The sequence below is a fragment of the Cyclopterus lumpus genome, chromosome 17, assembly GCF_009769545.1.
Source record: "Cyclopterus lumpus isolate fCycLum1 chromosome 17, fCycLum1.pri, whole genome shotgun sequence".
In the NCBI taxonomy this organism is placed as follows: domain Eukaryota; kingdom Metazoa; phylum Chordata; class Actinopteri; order Perciformes; family Cyclopteridae; genus Cyclopterus; species Cyclopterus lumpus.
Genome location: NC_046982.1, coordinates 17024133 through 17045147, shown reverse-complemented (window position 1 = coordinate 17045147; position 21015 = coordinate 17024133). Strand labels below are relative to the sequence as shown.

The following is a 21015-nucleotide window of genomic DNA, read 5'->3' as shown; positions in this document are numbered from 1 at the left end:
CTGCAGTTAGAAGCGAACAGGTTAGATGTTGAATGAGTATGACATCACAGCGATGAAGAGGAATGAAGGTAAAGATGGGAATATAAGAAATTCTTTCCATGAAGCAATTTAAGAAATTCACACCAATGTAATAATTACAAGGCTATTAGTAAAAAAAATAAAATAATGTAATCTGTATTAACTATTACTGTATTACAGTGATGATTAATAATTAATTATATTTATATTCAGTACTATGCTTCGTATAAGTAAGATGTTACATACAAAAAAATGGCAGTCAACTGCTTTGTTTCCTACCCTTTATTAAAACATCCAAACTATATTGCGGCAGACTTTACATCTATAAATTATCACTGCTAAAACAGTCACCCATACAGTTGCATTCATAATCAAAATAATATTAACACCTGTACATCTTTAGAAATAGTAAATTCATACAGTGGAGATAAGGCAGCTTTGGCAATAGTTAAGAACATGTGTACTTTTCCCTCTTGACCGTGACCAGACTAACAATAGTAGAAGCATCACACTGGCATATCGAAATAACAAGACTCCTCAAGTTTTGTATTGCTCTCTTTTTGTCTGAGGTATAAAATTACAGAGTAAAAAAGTTTAATAAATAATCAGACAGTGTGCAGCTGTAACCAACTGATTTCTGTCTTCACAGAGATGAGGTACCTTCTATTATAAACACAATAATAGTCTGTAAATGTAATGCTTGAAGTCAATACTCTTCCTGTCCCAGTTTTAGCTGCCATGAACTGCAGGCATGTGAACCAGCAAGTCAAACCTGTCTTGAATTAATGCTAATATTAAAATATATAAAGCATTTTAAGAGAAAATTGTGAACTCTTTCTCACCACAACAAAATCTATCAGAACTCTATTCTCTCAAACAGACGTTCTCTCCGCTGTGCAGCATCATTATTTCTCATAAGTGGACAGACTTAGTCCTCTGCTGGGTTATAATTGGAAAGGTAATTGTTAAAGTACAACACCCCTTTGTCTTCACTTCATTAAATGTGAACCGAAGACGAGGAGGCGGTCACTTCTGTTGATACGAGCGGTCCGGGGACGGTCTGCGGTTTCACAGGTCTTTGAACAGTGGGTGCTGCAGGGCCTGAGCAGCTGTGATCCTGGTAGCAGGGTTTAGGTCCAGCAGCCGGTCCAGCAGGTTGTAGGCCTCATCGGGAACTCGGTCCCAGCCCTGCTGGTCTTCCTTTACCTTGCAGTCTGTCTCTGGCCTCTGCTGAGCAAGACGAGTGGTTTCTGTGTTCCCTAAATGTTCACTGTGGTTTGGAAGAGCAGACGAGAAAGATGAAGGACTTTCACCTGGTTCCTCTTCGTGCTGCTCTAACGTTCCCTCAGTGGGACGGTGTGTCGGCGTATCGTCTTGGATCCTGCAATGACGGGTGACAGTAGAGTCTTTGTTGGCTTCTTGAAGTGGTGTGACCTCATCACCTGGCGATGGCCTCCGTCCTCTCAGCGTCTCACACAGCGTTCTGAGGTCCTGCCGAGGCAGCTCCCGGCTGCACGCCACTGCTTTGCCTGAATGGAGTTCAGCCCAAAAACAGGTTAATCATCTACACAGAGCCTTCTGTGCATCAGTGAGGTTGAATTACGTCCATAATACAGAAGCAGAAGGGTCAGTTTAAAATATGAATACACACCAAAAGCCTTGGCTGCCTGGATGGTCTCTCTGGAGCCTCGTATGCTCATGATCTGAGTGAGGGCGATCAGGTCATCGTTGGCTTTGAAAAATGGGTAGCGGCCACTGAGCAGTGAGAGCAGGATCACACCAGCGGACCACACATCTATGGCTGCAGTACAGGAGGATAAGACAGGAATGGGTGCAACATTAGTAACAACTACAACATGCATTTCCTGCAGGAAATGCTGGCAGCAGAAACAGCAAACTATTACATAAAATACAGATCTGTATGCAACACACTAGTCTAGTTTCTGACTATTACTGATCCCACTACTTTTTAAAAATTGTGAACAGATTCAAACCGTCAGATGTTGTCTTACGACATACAGTTTTAAAAGGTTCATTCCTTCCCAAATCAATTTCAACTTCCATCTTTGACGGAATTCCAGTATCAAATGAAAATACAATCATTTATCTCCTCATCATTTGAATAGTTTGTTTTCATGCAAATAACTACGATACCGTATATGACCAAAACTAAATAAAAAGGACAACATTAGAATTTGCTGTCAATTATAGTTCTGACAAAGAAAATCTGAATCGGCAGGTCGGACTTGAATCAAAATTGGCCGAGAAAACAGCAAGGTTGTGCACAGCTGTCACTGCATTTGTGTGATCAACCAATCATAATAGTCGTGTTTTGAGGTACAAACCTGTTCCTTGGTTGGGACATTTTGTGAGGACTTCTGGTGCTCTGAAACCCGGGGTTCCCGCCCTGGGAGCCACCTGCTGCTTCCTTTAATAATAAAAACAACACAATGTAATTCACTGAGAGAATAGTAAAAACAAAAAAATTAAATAAGTTAGCTTTACATTTATGAGGAAGAAGTATTTTACATATGGTGTGTAAAAGTATCTTAAGATTGGTTTTAAAAAAGTGGTGTATTTCTCTTTTCTTACCTGGACAGGCAGATGTTGCAGACACGGTCCGTCAGGTAGCAGTTGCAGGTGAGGCCCTGCTGCACAGTCCTCTGAGGTCTCTGACTGCTACTCTGGGTCCTGACGGGCAGCGGGCCCCGGCTGACTGAAGAGCACCTTCGGTTGGCTGGATCGTCTGTTTTGCTGGGTTTTAACAACTCAACCAAAAAAGTATTTCATGACAATTACTCAACTGAGATATAAACACCCATAATACCATTTAAAAAGGGTCTCTATTTAAAGCAAATGTTTACTTGTCATTTCAATGGTTTTGAGAAACCTTTTATTCTTATACCTTGCTTACCTCCGTCTTTATGGCAGCTTGTTTGGTGGTGGATGGAGCGCGAGTGAAGCTGTTTAGGTTCCTCTCTCCAAACACCGGACGTGGCACTTTCCGCAGTCCTGTCAAATCCTAGAGAAAACAAACATGGATGGTAGAATTGAGCTAAAGCCAACACAGTAGTGCAGTGAGAAGACAAACAAATGCACAGATAAAAACATACTTTAACATACTCATAAAGTAAATTCTCAAATACAGATGAGTTATCCCCAAATAAACAGTAATTACACTAATATAGCTTTCACTGGACAAAGAAAAGACCCAGAAACACCAATAAAAAAGGTCAAATGAGATGCAGACACCTTTGTGTGCTTTGTGCGAGAGGTGGTGGGCACAGAGCGTGCTTTTTTAACCAGTGCTTTCTGAGAGGCTGAGGAGGATGTGGTGGAGGAGGAAGGAGAGGAAGGTGGTAAGTTCGTGGACTGCTGTGCAGGCAAAGGTAGTGAGGTTGAGGCTGTGGTGGTGGTTTTGGGAAGGAGTCTTGGTGGTGCTTTGATCTGCTGTGTTGCGTCTTGTTTCCCTGTGGACCCTCCACCTTTTTGCAATGTCCTCTGCCTCACTACCTTCAGCAGCTCAATGTGGGTGTCCGCTGTACCCTGAGCCAGGCCGAAGTCCACCAGCGCAAACCTAAACACACACATATTATTTAAATAAATGAATAAATACATTACACTTTATTCTGGCCCCAGAAACCCTGTCCGCACTCAAACTACACAGAGATGATAATTTCCCTGTTAACTATTAACTTAATAAATATATATATTTTAAAGAGTAAACGGAAAACAATCATTTACCACAGAGGAATGAGACTACTCACATTTTGCTCTTCCTGTTGTAGAGGAAATTGTTTGGTTTGATGTCTCTGTGAATGATACCAAACTGGTGGATGTGTCTCAGGGCCGTCAACAGCCGATAGATGTACAGACGGACTTCTTCAAAGCTCAATGCGCCAATAATGTCCTGATGAATGCATTTTGATTGGATCAGAAGTATTCAATAAAGTTTCAGCAAACAAGAACCACATCAGGAAAGCTACTAAATGATTTAAATTTTGCGGACTAGATTACAGATTGTATCATCGCAAAAGTCTGTTCCCCACTAAAAAGCAAAACTAATGTGTGACATTGTACATACCACAATAGCTTGATGCTCCATGTAGGGCATGACAATCACTACGTGGTCCTCCTTCCTGAAGCAATATGTCACCCCGATCACATTCTCTCTGCCTCTGAAAAGTGAGAAAAGTGAGAAGAAAGGATGCAGTGAGAAGACAGAACTAACTTTAAATGGGTTGAATGCGTGACTTCTCTGCGACAAAGTAACAACTAAGTATAGAAACAAATACAGTAAAATATATATAACAGAAGTCATAATCAGGATTTTAAAAAGCATAAACAATGCACGAGGCAAAGTACATCAATGTAATTAAAGATCTGACTTTAAATGAGCTGTTCAGTTCTTTAAAAAAAAAGGTAGTCTGACAGACTCTGGGTTTTAAATCACTTTATAAACACACAACAGTATCAAACTCACCCAGCAACAGTGAGACACTGAAGCTCAGCAGCGATGCGTGTTGGGTGGCTGGTTGGGATGAGGTGCTTCAGGGCAAACCTCTCTCTCCTCCCGTCCCGCATCTGAGCCTCACCCAGATAAACCGAGCTGAACGTACCTAGTGCACAGATACACGTCATGAACACTTCAAGTCTTCTGCTCCAATAAAGATGCAATAAGATCAACAAGTGCCTACTGGGTTCATCTTAAACAAAAGTTTATCTTAAGCATATATTTGCAAACACCAAAAAGGTGTGTATAAAGTTAGGCAAAGCAAGTACCTTCTCCAATTTTGTCTATTATACGGAAAACCTTGGCCAGCTGAGGGACGGCTTTGTAGAGGATCTCAATGTCTATTTCCACGTCCCCTGAAACAATCCAGGAACAAATATACTGTCACTGCACAACACACTTTATGAATCCAGTACCATACTGTCTCACTCACACACTCAAATACCAGGTTATTAAGCAGCGAAAGGTGAAAGAATGACACATATTTACAGGCATGCATGTTACTAAGCGAAGTCCTTTTTTTATTCTATTTTTAATGTAACATTTGTACAAATTAACACGCAAAATCCACCAAAGCTTTGACAGTAAACATAATATAATAGACCTGCAAATATTGCGTCTTCAACCCAATATCAACGTTACCCCTTAACTGTATGATATGGTGCACTGTTGTGTTTGTATGTCATAAAGGTCAAACTTACTCGAGACTTTGCTCTTCCTGTGACCTCGGTCTGATTTAATCATACAGCCGTCTGTGCCGACACCGTCAGTGCAGACAGGAAACGTCTCCATCTAAGACAGAAATGAAGAAAGAGAAGTATGAGGCTCGCGACATTACCGTTAACTAAAGTAAATGATGAGTTACACACTCTATTGAGAATCGCATTCACTTGATACAGATGGATAGGACGTGTTGCCGTTTGTCTTCCACGTAACAACAAAGCTAGCACGCTACTCTTCGCTTCCGTCTGTCCAGCTAACGTCAGAACAAAAAGACCAAAAGCAAAAAGAAACTCACCGCTCTCGTTGGCTGTAAAGCGCAATAGTTTCTTTAAAAGACAATTTCATGAAACCCGCATACAGTCCTGAGCGAATGTGGCATCCACGAAAAAGTATATATATAGGTATATACATTAATATAAGTCGGACTGCGGCTAAATCTAATAGTTTGTTGAGCCTTTCAGACTTTTCCGCCAACAAACTCCCCGCTAAAAATGACGTAACTGAAATCTCGCGATACATCAGCACAAGTCTCGCGGGAATAAAGTCTGGAAGATTAAAGTGATACTCACGGTGATAATTAAACTAGTAAAGACTGTGGTCCAAACATACTGTTTGTGGACCCAAATCTGCTTAAAATATACAAAAGAATGCTCTTCAGATCCACATTAGTTTGACAGATCACTAAATGTTTATTAAATAGTCACCACATTAAATAAATAAATACAGCTGTATTCATGGTCAACAAATTACCTACAATATGTGCTAAATATTGAACTTCCCCATCAAAGGATGCAGATGTAGTCAAACAGATGTAGATATAGTCAAACAACAAGGTACCTGAAATACTTCACAAAGATCTCATTTAACTGAAAGCTTCTTGCTGACTTACTCCCCAAAGACCACACTGAATCATTCAATAAACAGACTTTATTAAATAAATTAATACATAAATTACATATAGAACAATTATAACTAACTGTTTAATTTACAATATGAACATATGATAACATGACTTTAGTAAAAAATAGTCTACAACTCTTCATGTAAAGCCAACCGGTTAACACAATATGAACAATGACATAAAACACTTTATGTTAATGAAATATTCACAGTTAGACAAGCAGTACTTCTAAAATATCCCATCAAATATCCCAAGGAAAGCTTCCTCTTCTTTGCATTCAGGGCTGCTAACATACAGTGTGTAAAAAAGAGGGGAGGGGTTAATCAGCAGAAAGAGTGTACTTTAAAGTATATTCAATACATAACATTATTTGCATTATGTCCTTAGGAAAAAATATGGTAATGAGTCCAAATGAAGGCGTTGCCATTCTAATTTGTTCTACCTTCTGTTGACAGTTGAGCTGGTGTTGGATGGGACGCTCATTGTTGAGAAGAAATCAAACCTTTTGGTAAGTGGGGCCTTGTGGGTCTCAGTCTGCTTTTGGAGGTAATCTGGTCTTTTGACTGTGATCTCCTCTCTGAAACTGTTTGATTTCTACAAAAGGAGGAAGGGAAGCAGATCAGTTACATCTGTGTTTAAATGGCTATTTGGTGAAAACTGTAAAAAGACTATGATGTTCAAAAGGGTAGAGCACTCAATTGTGTCTCTCATGACCACAGTATAAGATGTATTTGGTGAAACAAATAAAAAAGAAGTCTACAAGGCAACTATGTAAACAAAAGGATTCTCTGCGTATGTGAATGTGGCCACTAAAGTGCACAAGTAGCACAAGCACAGATCTCTGCATGCACACACACACACACGCACACACACACACCTTCGTATTCCAGTCGAGTGTGAGTCTGTTCAGTGGTCGGACTGTAACCAGTGAGGATCCTTGTTCTCTGATTCCAGGCAAAATCGACCTAAAAACAAAAAGATGCAGAATGTTTTTAGTGTCTTAACTACAATATTGTACTTGATTTCTGGTGTTACACCTTAATTGAAGATCATTTGTGCGTAACTGTGTGGCCTTACCTCAGTGGTGTCCTGGCTGTGGTTACACAGGGGTTGACTTGTGAGTGACTATGGAGTACTGGTACAGATGTAGCAGCAAAGCCTACACATAAAACAAAGGTAAAATAATCAAAATTACAAAAAGCGATTGAGGCATAATCTCTCAAAATGATGCCTGAAGTAGAGGATATATGACTTCCCTCCTCTGAATTACATGTAACTGAAACTTCACTCCACCTGGCATGTTGTTGTAGACAAGCTGCTGGACTTCAGGTTTAGCACTCGTTAGACACGAGGCCAGTGACGTCTCGCTGGCATGCACCAAGTTTTCATCATCAAAGTCGTCCCATTCATTTCCAAGGTCAAAGCTGACGGTGGGTATTTGAGAGGACAAAGCATTTAGGCAGTAAGCGCCTTGGTTTGACACCGCAGCCGAGCTGGTTGCTTTGACCCGGTTTAGAAGCAGTTTATGGTTCTGATTGGCAGCAACACTGATTTCTGGGTTCATCCACACTGAAGAACCTAAACACAAATGAATTAAATAGAAATAATAAATCCACCATCAAATGGTGCTGCACTTCATCATTCTTGGATTCAATCAGAAAATCTCAATAAGAGCTACAGTTTTTAAAGACCATAATTGGGAGCTTTGTATGTTCTCTAACTTTTAGAACAAACGTGGCAAGTGCTTCAAAGCAGATGGTATAGATAATAATTTGGCCAAAGGATATTGATTTCCAATATTATTATGTGATTGCTAAAATTACATAAACAAACTCCGTTGAAACATGAATTATTCTGTCTCTGACCAGTTAGTTTTGCTTAATTTACCTTCCGCCATATATACATTTGCATTCGTTTCTCCTTCAAATGGATTTTCCATCCATTTACTATTTGTTTATCCGGGGCCGGGTCACCGGGGCAGCAGATCCTTCAAATCATCTATTCAATGTTGTCTACTTGATCATGTCTTTAAAAAGTCCCTATTCAATTTAGTGTATTACATTATGTATAATCTTAGCTTTACTTCTTTTAAAAAAATCTAATATGCACTGAAAAATACTATGAGACTTCTAGTTAATGTGCTAAAGCATGCCAAACCACTAATACGGTGTGTCTCGTAATGAATTGGTTTACCTTTTGTGTCGATACTTTGACGTTGAGCACGAGGAGTCTGGGCCGGCTCCTTCATCATCCTGTGCATGTCCACGTCGTAGTCATCAAAACCTGAGTAGAAGATACCCAAACATACAGTCAAAGATCCTGTGATTGTAAAATCCTACTGTAATAGGGAATGTGTTCAGTTCAGAGTTATCATCTTTAATTTGTTTACTACCGTCAACATCATTCAGGAGGAAGCTGTCTTCTCCTGTCAGATCCACAGTCTCAGAGAGTCTTCCTGCAGCTTCACAGTGACTTCCTCCGTCCCTTCATCAAATACAGAAAGACATGAATATAATTCAGTGTCGGGACTTGTGATTTTTATTGTCCCATTTATTCAGAATCTAATATGCAGCAGTTGTTACGGGACTTATTATTATCAAAGTGTGAAATGTCAGTGTAACTGTGAATACCAGGAAACAGTAGGCTGCCTCTCTTTGGGTTTGTAAGCAAACTCCTGCATGTTGACAGACTCCTTGCTTATTTTAAGCTGAGGAAATAAAACAGAACATCAAACACGGACCTATTCAGAATTATTATTATTACATGTATTGTCGATTATATCGAGAAACATAGTATAAAAGCGCACATGCTGTACAATAACCTCATCTGAAGTTTTGGATTGATACACATAATGTATTTAATCTGCAAATTCTACACCTTTAAACAAAATATTACATTTTTAAAGGCACTTCTCATAACTTAATATCAAGTATAATAGCTGTTCATGTCCAACAAGTATGTTACATGTTATTTTTCTTTGCAACTTTCCTCTAGTATTATTGACATTGTCAAGAGTATGTGATGCAGGCTTCGACTCAATAATATACGTGTTCTTCCTCACCTTAAGTCGTTTGACAGGAGTCTGTGAAAGTGTGTCACACCTGCTCCTTAGGTCATTCAAATAGGAAGAGAAACTGGACTCTTGATTTGCTGACCTCTTCCGTGCCACAGTTACACCTATTTTACCTAGAGGGCGGAGAGAAGACCTCTATCATCTAGACAGGCACACAAGGTAAAGTACAGGTGCACGTAAATGCACAAATGATTATACTCACAGCAGTCGTGGCCACAGAGATCCTTATTCTTGCAGAAGTGGTTGCATTGTCTTTTATTGCCTGCTTCTGATTATAAAGTTTGATTAGAGTAAATAAAACATATCTCAAATATCCACCTGCCTTTGAAGACATACTAATTCAACATGCACTATTTCACATTTCAGCATTCACAAACTCATCAGTAAAACCGTGTTGTGCCTTGGTCTGCAGCAGATGGGGCATTTCCCCTCTGAGTGGCAGCTTGATCTGGAGGCTGTGGTTCCAGTGCAGAGTGCCGTGGTCTCTGTCCAGTCGGATCAAAGGGTGTGTTGTAAAGATGATCATTTCCAAACCTCCTGGCTCCAGAGTAGTAGACGTTGAACTTCTGTTGGATGTCCAGGCCCACTGTGGGAGAGGAAAAAGCCCAAATATTCACTAAATGCACTTCCTACATAGCATTGATAGGCAGTCAAGTTCAAGAGTCTGAAGACAGGATTTGCAAAAACAAACTGTACATCTATGGTTATGAATTTGACGAAAAAAGGACCAATGTCTGAAAATAGACATTCTTTTTTATTAACACTTTAAATGTTTTGCAATATTCTGCTATATACAAATACAATAATTGAATAACTGCTTTATTTGGCTAGACACACTTGTTTCTCAGTGATACACGAACAGTGAACATTGTTGTGCAAAGGGCATGGTGAATTGTTCAATATATAAATAAAGAACTTTGTACTGAACAACCCAACATACCTGTATTCCCTTCTATAATATAGGTGATACATAGTGTGAATACATTTCTATGTTAAATGTTTTGGCATTTCCATGGTTTACCATATTGTGAGCTGATGAGATTGACACTGATCTCCTCTCCTTTGGAGGCCTTTGCTACCTCAATCTTCTTCAACCAGCTACCACACTTCAGCAGGACCGAGTCCCTGGAAACAAATCAATGGTGAATGAACTGTACTTGTACAGCGCTTTTCTAGTCTTCCAACCACTCAAAGCGCTACATGTCATCATTCACCCATTCACACATTGATGACAGGTATCTGCTATGCAAGGTGCCACCTGACCATCAGGACCAACTAACATTCATACACCGTAGCCACAGCTACAGGAGCCATTTGGGGTCAAGTGCCTTGGACTGGGCTGGCGGAAAAAAAGGATCAAACCAATCCTCTGATTGAAGGACGACCCTGATCTACCACTGATCCACAGTCCCTGCCCCTGTGGTTGGCAACAAGAGGTTGTCTGCTGAAAATATATGCTGTATATTCTCAAACCAGGTTCTGTCTTGTTGTTACATAATGGTGACAGAGTTATAGAGAAAGAGAGTGAGGGAAAGAAAAACAACACAAAATTGGTAAGAGGGTGTGATTTTTTTAACCCCTCACGTGAGTTTCTGGAGGAAGACTACAGAGTTGTCAGAGTTTCCGATAATCAGAGAGATATAGTGGTTGTCTGGAGCTGTTCTCCTGGACAGCAGTTGTTCTTGGTTTTTAAGGTTCACCTTCACCACAATCTCTGCCGTAGTACAGCTGTGCCTCGGAAGCTACGAAATACAAAGACAACTTTAAAGAAAAACTATTAAGAATAACACTGACCAACAAAAAGTGAAAAGCTCAATTATATGACGAAATATGAACATACTTGTCCCTTTGATAATAAAACTTTTACCTGCTCCAAGGTAACTTCATACTTCGGGAGATGCATAACAGAGTCCTTGATTTGGTTGCCAAATGGTGGATGTCTGTTGAGAATCTGAATAAAATAAAGTTTTAAAAAATCATAAAGGTACTTTATACATTCATTATTTGTGTAAAACCTTGAGGTTTTAACAGTATTGTGCTCAACATAAGCTGTGCCATATTGTGATCACAGTTGAAGCAACACAGCGTGGTGTCTACATTCAGCTCAAACAATGCTTAATCAAATGATTTGGATTGTGAAAAGGTGTTTTCATTTTTTAAATATTACACAGACTGACCAGCTCAAGTTCTCTGGCGTTGGTTTGCTCTATTTTGCTGAAAGTGGTGAGTCCAGCGTTCACCATGGCAGTTGACAGTGTCTGGCCTGAAAAACACAGTGTGTTATTATAAAGTGTTGATATTTAGTTTGACACCTAATGACATCTAATAGGAAGCTTGTTTGGTTTATTGAGTCATTCATTGTGTATTAACTCGCATTGAGATTTGTCATGTTTTTACTATATTTACATTGCTTGGATAAAATATGCTATACTATGGTGATGTTTATTTACCTATCTTTTCAAGCTGTTTGGAAACATAGAACGAGTTTTCCCAAAGCTTGGCTCTGAAGCACTTCGCCAGGACCAGGGAGTTAAGCAGAGCGGAGAAACCGATCTTTGATCGGTGACTCAGAAACTCTGACAGGCCTAATTGGGACCAAAATACAATCAAAGTTTCAAAAATGTCAAAATAAAACATTTAATAAACTTTGTTTATTTGTTGTTCCTGATTTACCCAACATACATTTGCTGATTCGCATCCCATTCCTGAAGATCTTTGCTGTGTCCTGTGTAAGTCCAAACTCTTGAATTGAGATGGATCCCAACTGAGTCTGAATCAAGCTACGGACGAGACAATAAACACATAATAGCTATAGTGCACAGTCCATAAGATCTCCATAATATATATTTTACAATAAAATTGTGTTCCTTTTACACAGAGAAAGCACTGAATAAATAAACCTACCAGTTCACTTTCATCTTACTGGTTTTGATCTTTCCCTCAATGGGAAACCTGGAAAAATACAGAAACCTCTTATTCACAATGGCTTGTGTCCACCATTATGCATTTAAAAACAGGGGTTATGATACTGTATATGTCAATCCTATACATGTGTCTGACCTGATGGTGATCCTGTTCTTGTCCCTGTTGAAGGTGTTCAGGGGCCTCTTCTCATTCATTCTCAACTGAATGTCGCTGAACTCTCTGCTCTTCGACACTAACTCAATCTGTACATACAGCCACTTCTGATCTGAATAGTACTTTCTTTGCAATGCCATACCGTAATATAATAACTTAAATAATGTCCATTTGAAGGAGACCAGCCTAACAATACATTGTGTTTGATTGAAAAACATTGCGGTGCAGTTTTACGAGGACACCTACCAGGTCAGAGAGGCTCTCAGTGCCAGCCACTTTGCTGAACTGGTCCATGGTGTCAAAGGCAACGCAGTACCGAGCCATCACTCTGCCACCCTCTGCAGGGAACAGACGCAAACTATTTCACAGTTTTAAGGCTCATTTATAAAAACAGAGTGTAGATAACGGTGCAGATGTCATCCACTCCACTGAACATAAGTTATACAAAATAAACTAAAGAGGATAATTTTCCAAATCATTCAAACCCATTTCTCCTCTACCTGTTGGTTTGATGTTGATATCTTCATCCATGTCGATCAGACCAATGGAGGACAGAGAGTTGAGGTTCTTCAGACACAGTTCTATGAGAGGAAAAATAGAAATGACCTCAAATCAGGCGTCAATCTCTGGGTCTAAAAAGTGAAGGCAATGTGTAAGTGCCTTCAATTTAAACTATTTCTAACGGCCATCAGGGAGCAGATCCTCGGGTTGTAAAAAATAAGTCTGATTGTAGGTCTATGTGAAGTATATGAGAAAATGATCCTACTTTCTTTCTTTTGTCAGTAGATATTGTTAACGTGACTTTATGGTCTCAATCAACACAGCATGATGTTTATTTTGTAAATCAAGGTCCCATTTAGAGTAAAATAGACAATAAAGCAGGGTATGCTTTAGGGCGTGGTTGCCTTGTGATTGACACATCGCTGCCATGGTGTTGTGATGTCTGGGAGTTTCTGTGTTTCGTCCTACAAATTAAACCTCTTCACAGTGTATTTTCCGGTCATGAGAGTTAATGTATCCTATTCAGCTATTCGGATATACTTTCCTCCACCCGATCCTGTCACTTTTGGTTAATAAAAAAACAAAAACATGAGACTTTAAAACAGCAGTTCACGAACCAATAAGTTACATCACGGTGACTACGACCCCTTCTCATTTACAGTTTATGCTTCAAATAGTGTAAAAACAGTGGCCCAACCTTGCAATTTTGCTTCGATTCCAAATCTGTCCAAGTTGGCGGAGAAACCTGAAGTTGGAGTCCGAGGACACGTTGCACTGACTGTTTTTTATATGCAGTCATGAAAAGAAGCTGGACACGAATTCTGAAACAGATCATTTTCTGTGTGTTTGTGTTTGGAGCTCTGACCATAGTGTGTGGGGTTCTTGAGGGCTCGGATGTAGAGGAAGGTGGAGCGTATCCAGTCCAAAGCCATGTTGACATCACTGATTGTTTGGAGAACAATCTCAGCATTCAGGTGCTCTACCAGGTGGCTGTGTAAGCTGGGAAAAGAAGTATACCGTTACCTCGTGTGCTACTGTGATAATGTCTATGAGCGAGCAACAGTCAGAGGAAGACGAGAAAGACGAAGAAAGAAGAAGCTGAATGTCAAGGGACTGAGTTGTAATACCTGCTCTCAATGATTTCCACCCCATTCATAAGGTTCATGTACTTTTCTTTGGTGTGGAACTTGGTCATGATCACTGCAGTGGCAGATGTGTCAAACTTAGAGGAGGAAGAAACGAAAGTTGGTATTTAGTTTGTGCATCATAGTAAAACTAGTCGTTGCCATCTTTCTTACTCCATTTACTGTATATAAAGATACCTTAAGATTCCTGCAAGTTGATGGTACACTTTCAAAAATCAATGAAGGGCAATGTACCTTGGGTTAAAATGGTACAACGACCGCAAAGAAAATGCACACCCAATTAAGAAAAAGTATTTCATTGTTATTCTGCCATTACTTGTGGTCTTCCAGCTCGGCCTATCATCTGTAGCATGTCAGCCTCACAGTACTCCTCACAGGAGCCTCCCACATACTGCATGGTAGACTTGATCACCACCAGATGAGCTGGCAGGTTCACCCCCATGGCCAGAGTCCTGGTGGTAACTAGGGTATTATAAATCAGACCACAAGTACAAATTCAGTGCCAATGAAATGCAATAAAAAATCAATTTAAATTTCTGTACCAGTTAGCGGTAAACAAGTGTGGTAAATCATCTGATATACTTAGAATTGGAGCTGTGAGCTGTAGCAATAAGTTGGCATACAATGAGTATTAGTGGATGTCAGCTTTAAAAAGTAATATTATTGTCATTTATATCATGTACATTGCTCTTGGCATACCAACATACCAGAACAAGTTGTTTTAAGTCATACTCTCTGCAATGTGTATTTCCATTGAACAGGCATTTACTTCCACAACGTTGTTGTTACAAAGCTCGAGTTGAGGTCTTGCCATGTTTTAACATAACATGGGTGAAATACTGATCGACGCAGTGGATGTAACCTGCGGTACTGGTCTTTCCTGTTTACGTCTGCCGCTTTACAAAGACAATACGGGGTCGTGTTGCACACTTGTATAATCACATAGCCATTTATAGCACAGGATAAAACGGTACTAGTGATAAAGTCTCACAGAGGACGGGCAGGTCTCCCAGAGTGAAGGCCTCTTCTATCAACTTCCTGTCAGACAAGTCAACTCCTGCATGGTGGTAACCAACTCCGAACATCACCAGATCTAGACCACAAACATAACACCAAATAATGTAATACAGTCGGTACATAGATGAACTCAAAGTCTGTATCTGGTGGGTCTTGACATTTCGATTTAAAAAATGGACTCACCTCTCAGTTTTAAATCCAGAATAGAGTTTGCATATTTTGTCAGCCTAAACAAATTATAAGTAACAAAAAGTAAAGACCACGCTTTCAATGACATTAACTACACTGAAGACAACATGTTATGGATAAGTTAGAAACAAACCTTTGCTTGTGCTCCATGCTCATAATGAACCGAGCGTCCTTGGCCAGAACTGCAGCTGACTGCTGGACGCCTTTCCTTGTAGAGCAGAACTACAGAATAACATCATTATTGTTCATAAACATATACAGAAAATGTAAAATAAGTAAATCTAAATAAATATAATACATTCATAAAGGGGTAAAGGTCCCACCTCTTTCTATAACTTAAATAATTAACCTAATTATTATCACATATACATTAAAATACTCATCTTAATATATAAAATGTTAACAATGAATGTAAGAAAAATATAATCCCACAACCCTCATAAAACTTTAAATAACCTTACAATGTTGTTAAATGACATAAGAAAATCAACACAGAAGCAGAAAAAAAGAACAAAGTCTGGCTCAATTTCCCACCCACCACTAGCGCAGGCTTCTGGTCAGAGTACGTCTGTATGATGTTGGCCATCTTGTAGTTGAGCGAAAGGTCAAACTTGAACTCTGTTTGGTTCGGGCTGCAGGGGAATCCCAGCACCACCTTCCTCAGTTTCACGGGACGGTGGCTCTCGTCCATGTCCAGATATGTGGCAGGACCGCTCTCATCAGACAGCCAGTCTGCTATCTAACAGCATTGCAAGGCAGATGAAACAATGATCTGATTACTAATTTACACAAGAGATACGGTACATACACAGAATTACAGCGCAGTGCCTCAATGATGTGCCTTTCTTAATTTGTTGCTATTTATAATTGTTGTTTGTTTTTTCCTACTTAATCACATTACAGAGAACTCCAATTAACCAATTTATCTATGAATCATATCATTCAGAGAGATTTGCCCACACTGCTATTTGAATTGTTTTGATAAACAAGTGTCTGCTCTGCTCTTTCTCAGCCACGTACATCAGAGGTGTTGGGTATGGTGGCTGATACAGCCACAAACCTCATAGAGAGGCCTGTCTCTGGATTCTGTGCTGTTCTGTACGCATGTACAGCCTTCATTCGGCTCACAACTACTTCCAGCGTGGCACCGCGGGTCGCATCCTTCACCACATGCACCTGGAACAACAAAATGTGCTACAGTTTGCTTTATGAACATATTTCAGGCGATAGAGATGTTGCTATGTCGATAAGATTTAATAAGTGTGAGGAGGCGCATCTCGGTCTGAAAGACCTACATAGACAAGTTGTATGTACTTCCCACAATACATTGGTCACATGATGTACCATCATTTCTTAAGGGCTATCAAAGGCTGAGGGCAGAGGCTAATTATGTGCCATCAGCCAGTGTGCTATAATAAAGTTTGCTTTTGGCAGTACATCTCAGAGCACATGAGTGCACAGTGAGCATCCACCACTGTGAATGGAGGTTATGAGACACTATGAATACTCAAAAAAGGGTATTTGAACAAAGTATCTGACCTCATCGATAAGGAAGAGCCTGACTAGCTGCAACAGACAATTGTCCTTCCATTTTCTTGTCATGCTGTCCCATTTTTCCTGTCAATAAATGAATACAACATTACATATTTGTATGAAATTCTGATCACAATTCTTGTTTTTAATCTTATTTGTCCTTTTCCTATATTTTTGTCGCATTTGTTTAAATGAGATGCAGTATATTTTCACACACAGGTGTGGTCAGGATGATGTGGGAGTCCTGAATCTCAAAGAAGTCATCGATCTCCGTGTCGCCCGTCAGCTCCTTACAGTTCAGCCCCAGAGGACCAAACTTCTTCTTCCAGCTCTCAAAGCACTGACTGCAGAGGGCTTTGATAGGGGCCACTGGCAAGAACAAACAGTGAAAGAGTCAGACACACCACACCGCAAATAACGTCATCAACAATCAAGTCAGAATAAACATGTTCAAAGCCCCAGTGCATGATCACAGTCAGGTATATTGTGTTGAAACATTGTAGCTATATCATTGCTTCTGTATTTCGTGTTTTCAGTTTATAAGTAAAGAAAAAAAATCAGACTGAGTCAGAGTCAGACTGGAAAATACAACTTTTTAGATTGTTCAATTACACATGTTTTGTGACTAAATATTACCTCTAGGCCAAATCTAATCAGACTGCAGATGTATCTGTGTATCAATAGGGCCTAGATAATGTTATGCTCACTATAGACAGCTTTGACATCTCTCCAGGGCTCTGAGGTCTCCATTAACAGATGAATGATGGCCAGCTCAAACAGCACTGTTTTACCAGATCCAGTAGGAGCACATGCCACAAAGTTCTTACCCGTGTAAAGAACCTGTGAATAAACCAAACATAAATACAAGCACCGTTAACCGGTTATAACAAGGGAATGAAAACTATCATGTTCGTCAATCGTCAACATTCTGGTTAGAAAGGCTTTTAAAAAATGCTTACATCATCTAGTGCTTTGGACTGAACATAGTTGAAAAAGGGGAACTCCTTGAAGACAGATCTGAACTTAGCTGCTGTGTTAGCATGGTTCAGGAAAATCGAACCACATTACTTGCAAAATTGCATTCCAAGCATCTCAAACATTGTCTAAAATGTTCAAATTGAGTTGACTTATTCCAAAGAAAAAAGGATACGTATTTCAGAAACTGGTCTCAAAACTCCAGATCCGGAGGACCCTAAAATGTGCACAATCAAAACATAACATCACTTTCAATTACAGTCACATTTTTGTAGGGTATAAAATCAAGGGATTTTATTTTACAGTGGATGTTAACTAAAATGTCAGAAATCACTGTCGACCACATGTAGTTACAAGGATTTCTACTGTTACTGCACCGTCTATACTGTTTTACAATCCACCACCTAGTGACCAGTTTGTTGCATTACAATAGAACGGTCAACGAGGAGAGCTCACCTCATTTTAGCTCATCACCCAAACACAACGTGGCAGCTGTTGCCATTGCTAGACATGGGCATGCTTGTTAGCTGCACCACTTTACAGCAGCTATATGAGTGTTATTTGGTAAACCAGTCAACAACTATGAGCACAGCGCCTGTCTGTGATGGTGTCAATGCAGTGCAGCACCTTGTATGCAAAGAGGCTGAGGCGTCATGGGAGGAACGAAGGCTCTCTTTGTGCCCTTGTCCTGCATCTCAGCATGTGCCGGCGTCTGCGGGGGTCGGCCACTCGCTGCAGATGCGCCCAGAGGAGGGGGTGGGAAGGGGGGCTTGGGGGAGCGAGGAGAAGCTGCCTGGCTAACTGTTGCCCGTGGCGGCTGAAGAGGAGGTACTGTCACCATGGCAACCGCACTGAGAAAAGTTTCAGGTCTGGATGCTGTCTGGCTTCTGCTGCTCCTGCTTCTGAGGTCATCTATGTTTGACGAGTCACCTCCACTGTTCAACACCTGAACCTTGAACAAGCTGTTGTGGGAGGGAGGGGTGGATACAGAGGGAATACAGAATTGAGATGAGGAGGAAGGTAGAATGACAGAGGGAAAAAAATTATGCTGCCTCTGCAAGCTTGGGGGCTTATTTGAAGAACCAGCCTCTGAAGGATGGTTTAGCATTCTTATGAACCATCCACACGTGTAAAAATCAAGCCTCTTCAATATATACTGCAGCTCCATCTTAACTAAGCATGTCATGGAGTCCAATCATTTGAGGGATTAAAAAGGAAAGATTTTGAACAGCCAAAAACTGGAAACATGGCTTTTATACCGAGAATAACATTAATCCTGCAAATTTCGGCACTTTTATAATGATATTCTGCGTCCGCCTCCAAGGACAGAAAGATCATTGTTGGCCTGCTATTTACAGCCTCAAGGCCACATATTAATCTTTGGCTTTTGAAATAAGAAGTTCTCATCTTTCAATATATATACTACAGTGAGACTATCTGAAAACAATATGCACACAGTATGTAATTCACAATCATATTATGTCAGCTTGACAAATAACTGACACTTGCCTTTTCCGTAGAGGTGGGCTTTGGCTTTGCTCCAGAGACAAACACCTCCTGCTGATGGCTGCATGACTGGAGTGCTGCAGGGTTTTATCTGCACTTATGCCACTCTGACAGGAACCCTGAGAGTAATCCTTAAACCCATCACTTCCCCAAAGGCTGGTTCTGGTGCTATTGCTGCCACCCTGAATTTGCTCAATCTCTTTCTCATCATTTTTATAAGTGTAAGGCCTGTTGATTTTTGATGGTAAAACCTTAAGGCCAGTTGATCCTTTCGAAGGAGGCAGGAATGTATTGAGTCTCTGTGAGAAACCTGTGAGTAATATTAAAGAGGGAGAGAGAATTTCATCAAACAAAAATGTTGATAGCTGTAATTTGGTGCTTTTTACGAGTGTGACTGATTAGAATATATTATAAGTCTCAGATCCTGGTCTGTTTACGCAAGCCAAGGAAAATTGGGTAAGCTTTAAAGCCTATTCAAGCTAGCGTGTCAGTGAGTCACAGTTAAATGTAGTGGTTCTTCAATAGGCAAGATACTTAGACGTTTACTCAAATCAAGTGAAAAGGAATTCACCCTAATCCAGAGCACAACATACTGTATAGGGTAGGGATAGACTCTGCCTCCTTCTGCACATCCTGAGTGGCTGGAACCTGAGAAAGGGATGGAGGCACATCCAGCTGCCATGGGCTGACCTCCTGGTGCAGTGGCTTTCTGCCAAATACAATCCACAGGAAAAAAAACATTAATTCAGCTGTGAGCAGGAAGAAGAGATGGGAATGATTATGGGTCATCTTTTGTACTCACACTTTGTGGACAATGGGTTTCTCAAAAAACAGATTGTCCAGGGACAAGGTGCAGTCATCGGTGTCCAACATCTCATCAGATCATGTAGGCGCTCGTCATTTGAATGCAAAGCGGAGCAATGTCAATCAATCACTCTGGGTCTAGATTTGAGACATCTGGCTTAAGAAAACAACCCAGAGATACTTAGTGAGTTTATGAGATGGAAAAACTATTGTTGCTGCAAGCTTAGACGCTTTTTTTCTAAGTTTGTTTTGGTCTGCTGCAACAAGACAGATAATTTACCATATTGTTATATCAGGACGTATGCTCTGATACAAAAACCAAGCCTTCAAATGATTTGTCAGTTACATTATAATTTACATTAGATAGTGTGTGGATTCAAACTATTTAATGGATTAAATCATCACTAAATGTTTGGACACACAAAGATGTAAATTGTTATGTGGCTTTTATATAACCATAATAAGCAAATATTTCTGCCAATTTAATGTTACCGGAAGCATTTAATATAGCTATATATAATTGTAACTTCAATGGGACTGAATGCTATTTAAGTAGCCAGCTTGCTGAACAGTTACACCAATTTTTTTATTTTGCGTCATGAGTGATGTGGGTTAGTAATCTATCTCACAGTAAAATACTTGAATATCTGACTCCATTACAACAGTGGAGGAAACTAGCTTTTCTAGCTTTAGCTAGTGAACTACAAGCTAACGTTAGCTACATTCAAATATGAAGACATTTTAACTAATGGCTCTGTAGCTGCCAACCAGTTTAAGAAAGGACCTGCATCCAAATGATCTGTTTCATTTCCTACCAATGTACCTACCAGTTATAAAGAATACACCGACAGCTTGAATATTAAAACTCAGGATAGGTCAGAGCTTAACCCTTGACCCCACTAGCTACGTTTGACATTTCAGTCTTTGACATATATGCGCGAGATTGAACCTCTCATTAGTAACAACTTTATTTATTAGCATATTTAAAGCAACAGTAACGTCACTGCAGCTATACTTTTTTATATGTGTATATTGTCTG

At 40.0% G+C, this 21015-nt stretch overlaps 2 protein-coding genes and 1 long non-coding RNA gene across 5 annotated transcripts; 1 reads left to right on the top strand and 2 right to left on the bottom strand.

Annotated features, from left to right (window-relative positions):
• Positions 1 to 282: 282 nt before the first annotated feature.
• On the bottom strand, positions 283 to 5755 carry cdc7 (cell division cycle 7 homolog (S. cerevisiae)). Of its 3 annotated transcripts, XM_034556073.1 has the most exons (13): positions 5550 to 5744; positions 5233 to 5323; positions 4801 to 4887; positions 4502 to 4637; positions 4103 to 4196; positions 3786 to 3928; positions 3271 to 3595; positions 2924 to 3040; positions 2611 to 2786; positions 2364 to 2446; positions 1670 to 1819; positions 1076 to 1547; positions 283 to 761 (listed from the first exon to the last, which is right to left on the bottom strand). In XM_034556073.1, exons 2-12 carry the CDS (start codon positions 5321 to 5323, stop codon positions 1087 to 1089), a joined length of 1863 nt encoding a protein of 620 aa, XP_034411964.1. In that variant the 5' UTR covers positions 5550 to 5744; the 3' UTR covers positions 283 to 761; positions 1076 to 1086. The 3 variants fall into 3 exon arrangements, with proteins under 3 accessions (XP_034411964.1, XP_034411965.1, XP_034411963.1); XM_034556074.1 differs by having other exon boundaries at positions 283 to 1547; positions 2933 to 3040; positions 5550 to 5755; XM_034556072.1 differs by having other exon boundaries at positions 283 to 1547; positions 5550 to 5752.
• Positions 5285 to 9443, top strand: LOC117746768. Its single transcript, XR_004611354.1, has 3 exons — positions 5285 to 5348; positions 6611 to 6663; positions 9268 to 9443. It is a non-coding gene; the product is annotated as an uncharacterized LOC117746768 (long non-coding RNA).
• Positions 6317 to 20903, bottom strand: hfm1 (helicase for meiosis 1). Its single transcript, XM_034556075.1, has 39 exons — positions 20804 to 20903; positions 19975 to 20133; positions 19766 to 19881; positions 19176 to 19482; positions 18294 to 18628; positions 17842 to 17883; positions 17651 to 17721; positions 17399 to 17531; positions 16909 to 17060; positions 16698 to 16775; positions 16179 to 16334; positions 15697 to 15897; positions 15292 to 15380; positions 15153 to 15196; positions 14944 to 15045; positions 14269 to 14414; positions 13935 to 14029; positions 13673 to 13806; positions 13505 to 13552; positions 12807 to 12887; positions 12553 to 12644; positions 12289 to 12395; positions 12133 to 12180; positions 11911 to 12008; positions 11679 to 11813; positions 11406 to 11491; positions 11096 to 11179; positions 10813 to 10970; positions 10250 to 10353; positions 9629 to 9814; positions 9431 to 9496; positions 9217 to 9341; positions 8786 to 8862; positions 8548 to 8639; positions 8349 to 8438; positions 7449 to 7733; positions 7233 to 7314; positions 7033 to 7120; positions 6317 to 6749 (listed from the first exon to the last, which is right to left on the bottom strand). Exons 2-39 carry the CDS (start codon positions 20043 to 20045, stop codon positions 6594 to 6596), a joined length of 4560 nt encoding a protein of 1519 aa, XP_034411966.1. The 5' UTR covers positions 20046 to 20133; positions 20804 to 20903; the 3' UTR covers positions 6317 to 6593.
• Positions 20904 to 21015: the final 112 nt, after the last annotated feature.

What these genes read in the sequence shown, in the direction of transcription:
- hfm1 (XM_034556075.1), bottom strand. Translation starts at nt 20,045, where the DNA reads ATGTTGGACACCGATGACTGCACCTTGTCCCTGGACAATCTGTTTTTT. An exon ending in TCTCATCAGCTCACAATATG is followed by an intron (nt 9,815 to 10,249) that starts GTAAACCATGGA and finishes CCTCTCCCACAG; the next exon opens with TGGGCCTGGACATCCAACAG. An exon ending in TCTCTGTGGCCACGACTGCT is followed by an intron (nt 9,342 to 9,430) that starts GTGAGTATAATC and finishes TCCGCCCTCTAG; the next exon opens with GTAAAATAGGTGTAACTGTG.
- cdc7 (XM_034556072.1), bottom strand. Translation starts at nt 5,323, where the DNA reads ATGGAGACGTTTCCTGTCTGCACTGACGGTGTCGGCACAGACGGCTGT. An exon ending in CAGGAAGAGCAAAGTCTCGA is followed by an intron (nt 4,888 to 5,232) that starts GTAAGTTTGACC and finishes GGATTGTTTCAG; the next exon opens with GGGACGTGGAAATAGACATT. An exon ending in TGCAACATCTGCCTGTCCAG is followed by an intron (nt 2,447 to 2,610) that starts GTAAGAAAAGAG and finishes TTATTATTAAAG; the next exon opens with GAAGCAGCAGGTGGCTCCCA.